At 53.7% G+C, this 7,132-nt stretch overlaps 1 protein-coding gene across 1 annotated transcript; it reads left to right on the plus strand.

The window, feature by feature from the left end:
* The first annotated feature begins 651 nt into the window (after positions 1-651).
* On the plus strand, positions 652-1,602 carry GSX1 (GS homeobox 1). The gene is made up of 2 exons (XM_042836685.1): positions 652-1,039; positions 1,247-1,602. Exons 1-2 carry the CDS (start codon positions 652-654, stop codon positions 1,600-1,602), a joined length of 744 nt encoding a protein of 247 aa, XP_042692619.1.
* Positions 1,603-7,132: the final 5,530 nt, after the last annotated feature.

The raw sequence follows: 7,132 nt of genomic DNA on the forward strand, positions 1-7,132 counted from the left end.
TCTTTTTTTTGTCCCCACAGTATTAAACAGGAAGATGGGGAGCAAAAAACGCTCCGATGAGTGCTTTTTCCTCATTTAGTGTCTCTCCTTCACCCCCTAACCCATCGGCAGCAAAAAGCCGTTTTGCCGGTTGTGCCCGGAACGCGGCGCGGCTCGCGGTGCTGTCTCCGGGAGCGGACAGGGGCCGCGCGGGGCCGTGAGGGAGCTCGGCGGTGCCACAGGTGGGAGAGGAGCCGGGGAGCGGCGGGGGAGCGGCGCGGCCGGCAAATAACCGAGGGGGAGCGGGCCGAGAGCCGGGCTGAAAGAGAAGGAGAGCGATAAAGAGAAAGAAAAGAATATTAAATCGCGAGAGAATGAGAAAATAACCCCGCCAAAGGGAGAGGAGGGGAGAGGCCGCCTGCTACGGCGTGGGTGGGGTCGACAAGAATAGAGTACATTATGCAGTTCATTTAGTTAACAAGGGAAATAATGAGGGAGCGTGCGGCGTGAATGCCAAGAGAAGCGGCACAGAAAGCCCATTGAGCGCCCGGCGCCGCCATCACATGGCGCGGCCGCTATTTAAGGCGGGCGGGCGCCGTTCAGCACCACTCGGGCTGGCCAGCGGCGCTGCGCGGGGGCTGCGCGGGCGCTGCGCGGGGGCTGCGCGGGGCGATGCCGCGCTCCTTCCTGGTGGACTCGCTGGTGCTGCGGGAGGCGGGCGAGAAGAAGGGCGAGAGCAGCCCCCCGCCGCCGCTCTTCCCCTACGCCGTGCACCCCTCGCACCCGCTGCCCGGGCTGCCGGCCGGCTCCTGCCACGCGCGCAAAGCCGGGCTGCTGTGCGTGTGTCCGCTGTGCGTCACCGCCTCGCAGCTGCACCCGCCGCCGCCCGCCATCCCCCTGCTCAAGGCCTCCTTCCCCCCGTTCGGCTCCCAGTACTGCCACCCGCCCCTCGGCCGTCAGCAGCACTCCGTGTCCGCCGTCAGCGTGGGGCACGGCCCGGCGCTCTACCAGGGCGCCTACCCGCTGCCCGACCCCCGGCAGTTCCACTGCATCTCCGTGGGTAAGGGGCACGCGTGGGCGCAGCATGCGGAGGGAGGCCGGGGGGGAGCGGAGTGAGGATAGAGGCTCGACGGGGCGGACGGGCGCCGCACCCCGCTGGGTGCTCGGGGTATGCGGGCGGAGGGAAGCGGGAGGAGGGCGGCCCCCGTGGCCTTCCCCGGGGAGTGAGGAGGGTGCGGTGGGTGCTGAGCTCCGCTCCGCTCTGCAGACAGCACGTCGAGCCAACTGCCCAGCAGCAAGAGGATGCGCACCGCCTTCACCAGCACGCAGCTTCTGGAGCTGGAGAGGGAGTTCGCCTCCAACATGTACCTCTCCCGGCTGCGGCGAATCGAGATCGCCACCTACCTGAACCTCTCCGAGAAGCAGGTGAAGATATGGTTCCAGAACCGCCGGGTCAAACACAAGAAAGAAGGCAAAAGCGGATCCCACCGGGGAGGGGGGCCCGGGCACAGTTGCAAATGCTCGGCCCTTTCCACCACCAAGTGCTCGGAGGACGACGAGGACTTGCGCATGTCTCCGTCCTCTTCGGGGAAGGACGACAGAGGCCTCGCCGCCACCCCCTGACCCTCGGCTCCGCAGGGACTGTGCCGGGAGCGGAGGGGGGGGTCCGTGCAGCCGGTTGATTTTCTACCGTTTTGTATAATCCGTGTCGTTTACGAAAGACTTTCTCGCCTTTCCACACCCCCGACGCGTAGCGGCGGCCGTGCGGGTATCCCGCTGCCAATAAGGCGCTCCTCGGGACTCCCGGCGTCGTCCCACGTCTCGCTTTCCCATCCGAGGCCGGGGGTTCCCGCAGCCTCAGCGGGCAGAACCGGACCGGAGGGCAGAGAGCGCAGCGCGGGGCGAGAGCGGGCGGCTGGGGAGGGTCGGGGCTGTTTGGGTAATTGTCATAATATTGGCTTTTTTTTTTTTTTTTTTTTTTTTTTTTTTCCTCCTACCAAACTGTACTCTTCGGTTTGTTTGTTTGTTTGTTCTGTTTTGACATTGTCGCTGGTGGGCGCGCAGCTATGGCTGTACCACCCCGTCCCCGTCCCCATCACCATCCCTATCACCATCCCTCCCCGGGAGATATTTATTTATTTATTTATGTGCTGAGAAACGATGGTGGCGATGTTAATAATGACGATAATGTCAATAAAGGCTCCGCTGGTGGTTTATTTCCTCACACAGAGCCGTACGCTGCCGCGCTCCGGGCTCCGGTACACCCCGGGGCATTTTTCTCTCCCTATCTCCGACGGACTGAGCTCGGCACCGGGACGGGCACCGAGGTGGGCATCGGGAGTCGCCCTCCGCTGCCCGTGGGGACTGCTCTCCGAAAGTTGAAGGTACGGGGTGCGGGGAACTCCTTGCCCGACACCCCGCCGGTTTGGAGAATCCCGGGAATCTCCTCGCAAAGCATCAGCCCGGCGGAGAGTGCCGTCGTAATAAAATATTCCCCGCTGAAAAGCAGCCGGGAAGTGACAACGGCGGGGCACCGGTGGCGATGCTCCCCCTCCTCTGGACGTGATGGGGGGATCGGGCGTACCTCCTAAGCTCGGTGCCGTCGGGTCCCTGAGCCGTGCGCGGAGGGAGCAGCTCCGTTCAGCTGCGTGCGGAAATGCGCTCCTCTTGGCTCACGGGGACGTGCTCTCAGATCGCCGGCTCTGTGTCCCTCAGCCCCGGGCCGTCTGGAAGCGGCTCCGATGTCTGGGTGCCTCCTATCCCTACCAGACCCTGGGTCACCCCTGCCTGAAGATCCCCAAAAATCCCCGCAGAAAGAGCCCACAAGCAGTGCACACGGGCTGAGTGCAGTGCCACTGCCAAGAGAGCCTCACATCTCAGCCACCAAAGGGGCACTTCACCCTCCGTCCTGCTGTGATGACCATGGCCATGGAGTACTTCAGGGGCCTTCCTGGGTAGTGTCTGCTCACTTCTGTGCTGCACAGCATCACTCTGGCTCCTTTCCCTGTGGCTGTTTGTACGTCCCTTTGTGGATGAGGGATGAAAAATCCCCATGGGGTGAGGACCTGACCTCACTGCAGGAGGCAGTCAGCCTCATGCTATCCTGGCCCCACAGTGTCCCCTGTTTGCCCTCCATAGTGGCCCAACTCCAGACTGCGAACCCCCCAGCCGATCGGCTCAGCAGGGCCCTGCAGCCCTTCCAGCCCTCATCCCACTCCCTGCCCACACTAACCAGCCTTGTTTGGACGAGTCATTGCAAAATAGAGACAGCAGCAGTCCAATGTGGGCTTACAGACGGCTGGCATCACAGTCAATAAACATCCATGCATGGAGGCTTGTGCGTGCTCCTTGTGCCCCCCTGGCATGGTTTGCAGCCAGCTGGCTGCCAACTGGAATGGGAGGAACACCAGCACTGGGCATTCAGTGTTGCTATTAAACTGCTATTGTGGCTGTGATGTGGAAACTCAGAATCCCCATTTGGCAGCACGTCCCCCCTAGATCTTCACTTCTCCCCAAGCACCGCAGGCACAGGGGGTGCAGGCTGCAACATCGTCCCCATGGGCACACACAGCATGGGGAACGTGCACACACATCTGCATCTTTCACAAACTGAGTTTGGGGATAATCCTCAGCCTAAAAGACATCTTGTATATGTAAAGCAGCAACGAGAATTCCCCCATATGGTGTAATTTGGTCTGAACAGCAGTGAAGGGTCACTATGGATGCCCCCAACAAGGCAATATTAATATTCTCTGATACGCACCGGCCTCTGCTGCAGACCCCATGCCCCCTGCAAAGCCCACGGGGGCTCTCAGTGCACTTGACAGTCATTATGCCACATCCACATGCAGAGATAATCCCTCCTTAGTTGGGCATTTTTCTAATTTAGTGAGAAATCATTACGGCAAATGCTCAGAGTGTCATTTTCAAGGACCCTGGTGTTGGGCAAATTAAAGTCATTTTGTTGTAGGAAGAGCGTGGGCACCTCTGCTAGAGCAAATGTCAGAACACACCAATTTTCAACTTTCTATCTCCAGCTATTTTGATGGGTGGTTTTTGAAAGTTACTTAAACATTTTAGCATCTGAAATGCCTGGCCCTTTGTGACTGCAACAGGAATAGCATTTGCAAATCCACAAAAGGAGTTTGACCATCTTTCAGCAAATCATTTTCCATTATATTTTTATCTTGACGTTGAAGTATTTCATGGAATCACAGAACCGCTAAGGTTAGAAAAGACCCCTAAGACCATCGAGTCCAACCCCAAACCATCCCCACCGTGCTCACTAACCACATCCCCCAGGGCCACATCTCTTCAACACCTCCAGGGACGGTGACTCCACCACCTCCTGGGCAGCCAATGCATTGCCACTCTTTCTGAGAAGCAATTTTTCCTTATATCCAACCGTAATATTCCTATCAAGAAGAAAGGAAACTCTTTGGGTGCTACTGGGACTTTGAAGATTAGGCAACACAGCAAAAGTGGCTTATGCTGACAGGGGAAGGAAGATTGGATGTTCACAACTCAGTTTCTCACCTGTAAATGTATTTACACAGTGTGTAAATGTGTTTTTACAACCTGAGCTGGCCCTGCGGTCCTGGAATACGTTTACTGTAAACAGATTGATTCTGTTCTGAAATGGCCCTCCATTGGGTGCAGCTGGGTGCTTCTACCTGTGTTTACCTGGAATTATTCTTACCAAAGGATCAACATGGAAAATCCAGGCTCTGCTTTTCCTCCTCAGGCCTTGACACAGACTGTGAAATTTGGTTCTGTAATGACAGGATGATTATGCCTGTGAAAGTTATTACTTGAAAATGTGGATGGGTGTTAACTTAAGACCTGAAATAAAATGTTTCTGTATGACATTCCAAATGGTTTGAAACACATACGTCGACATGAGCAATCTCTCAGTTACATTAATTTTGAAAGTGTTTTTGCTATGAACACAAAGTACTCATTTACCGAGATGCAATTATGCAGGATCTGATCTCCTAGGATACTGACACTGATGATGACAGCAAATGGCTGTGCCCGTTGCTTAATGCAGCTTTAGACAGACCAGCAGTGACTGGTGCTGGTCTGCTGGCTGCTCTGTGCACTATGTGCTCTATATACACTATATCATCCATATACACTCTAGGAGGCCCTGAAGTGCTAAAAGAACAAAATTAAAAGAAGTAGCAGCAGCGATCATAAAAGGAAAAAATGCTTTCATGCTTGAATTTTATCTCTTTCCCATTCTGCTGCAATTCCCATTTTCTCTGTTGGCATTTTCCATTGGGCCCATTCCCAGCAAGGCACACACAGAAAGGAGCAGACTTTCATCTTACAGTTATTACCAAGTTTTCATAGACCACACTGGAAAGACTTCAGGATGGGCACAAAACGTGCCCTGGATCCTGTCCCTAGCTTTGACATGTGTCTGTTGTCTTCCCAAAACCCCAAAGGCTGATGATGAATGCTAGCTACATGTGCCAGTGAGGAGTTGAGTTTTCAGTGAAGAGTTTGAACAGCCACGTAAATAACCACAGTGTCAGAAGAGTTGGGTTTTTGCATGGTTAGGTATTTCACCCTTAGAGTTCACCCTGGCTTCTGCTTTTTTAGTTTATCTGATAAAATAATCATGTTATGATCTGGGCTTGGAACAACAGGGTTTGAGTTGTGAGTCACGTCCTTTCTGTCTCTTATAACTCTAATAATAACTCCTGATCTTTCTGTTTAGTTAGTACTCTGCTATCACAGCACCATGCACTGCCCTTGTTGGTGTCTTAGCTATACGTTTGCAGTTTTCTCTGCCTGGATGGCAGTAATTCCCCATGGAAGCAGTGGATGGGCATTTTGTCCACATGTATTTTAGAGGTGTTTCAGCTGCCTATTATGGTCTAATATTTGGCATTGCTGCCAAAAAAAGCACTGCTACAGTGAGTCTTGAGGCAGAAAAATGCTGGAATTCTGTTCTTGAAAGACCCCTCACCACTTGAAGCTGAGAAGTAGGTATCATTCTACATCATGCCTGTGTTAATGAGCTGCTGCCTCCCTGCTCAGTGCGTGTCAGCCTAGCAATGCTGGAGTCTGCAAGTAGCCATGGGGAGGATGGATCTGTGAGGAATATCCTCACGCTGATGGTTACATCCCCACCTCTGTGGCTGACTCCAAATCCAGCTTCATGTGTGGTCAGCCATTTTCTCCCAGCATTCACAGTTCTTCTTTCTGTCTTTTCCCTGGGTCCATCCTTCCGGAGATCTCCTGTGACAGCCTCTCAGCCTTGCTGGGACAACTATTGAAGACAACGCTGGTTTCCAGCAGTGGTGAATAAGCAGGGCTTCAAGGGATGTGCCATAGAATTGCAGAATCTTCCAGGTTAGAAAAGCTCTTCAAGATCAAGTCCAACCATCAACCTGGCTTACCAAGCCCCATCACTAAATCATGTCCCTTAGTACCTCATCTACTGAATGCCTCCAGGGATGGTGGCTCCACCAATCCCCTGGGAAGCCCATTCCAATGAGCCACCACTGTCTCCGTAAAGAAATTCTTTCCAGTGTCCAACCTAAACCTCCCCTGGCACAATTTGAAACCACATCCTTGCCTCCATCACTCGTTACGTGAGAAGAGAGACTGACACCCTCATCATTGCAGTTTACCTTCAGGTAGTTGCAGAGTGCAGCACAGCACAATGCACACAGTGACCCCTCACAGTCCTTCCTGCACTCTCAGCCCCACCAGCTCCTTCCTGCCAACACTGCCATTCCCCTTCACTCTACACACCCACCCCAGCTCCTCTGCAGCTCTGCCAACTCACACAGACTGCTTACTCTCTGCCCTCATTACTCTCTCTTCTTTTGGTAAACCATCTTTTCACTGTGTATTTTTTTAATTTTCTTCCCTGTACTTCAGCCAGTCACTTTTCAGAAGTTAAAACACATGCTGAAATACTCTGCCAGAACCAGCTCTGGCTCTGGATTTTCTTAAAGTTGTTTTCCACCCTCAGTTTGGCAGCTATTTCCCCCATTCCCCCAGAACGTCTCATTTTCCAGCTCTTATGTTTAGTTTTGCACCCAGTTTAGGGCACATATGAAACACACTACTGAAAGTGAAGCTCTCTTCTTTTTCCTCTTCCTTTCTTTTTCATTTGTTAGGCGTATGTGTAAAG

This window comes from Centrocercus urophasianus, unplaced genomic scaffold (genome assembly GCF_019232065.1).
Source record: "Centrocercus urophasianus isolate 14NV4802_14NV808 unplaced genomic scaffold, USGS_Curo_1.0 seq_623, whole genome shotgun sequence".
Taxonomy (NCBI): Eukaryota; Metazoa; Chordata; class Aves; order Galliformes; family Phasianidae; genus Centrocercus; species Centrocercus urophasianus.

Coding starts and splice junctions, on each gene's coding strand:
- GSX1 (XM_042836685.1), top strand. CDS start 652: ATGCCGCGCTCCTTCCTGGTGGACTCGCTGGTGCTGCGGGAGGCGGGC. Junction 1,040..1,246: donor GTTCCACTGCATCTCCGTGG/GTAAGGGGCACG, acceptor TCCGCTCTGCAG/ACAGCACGTCGAGCCAACTG.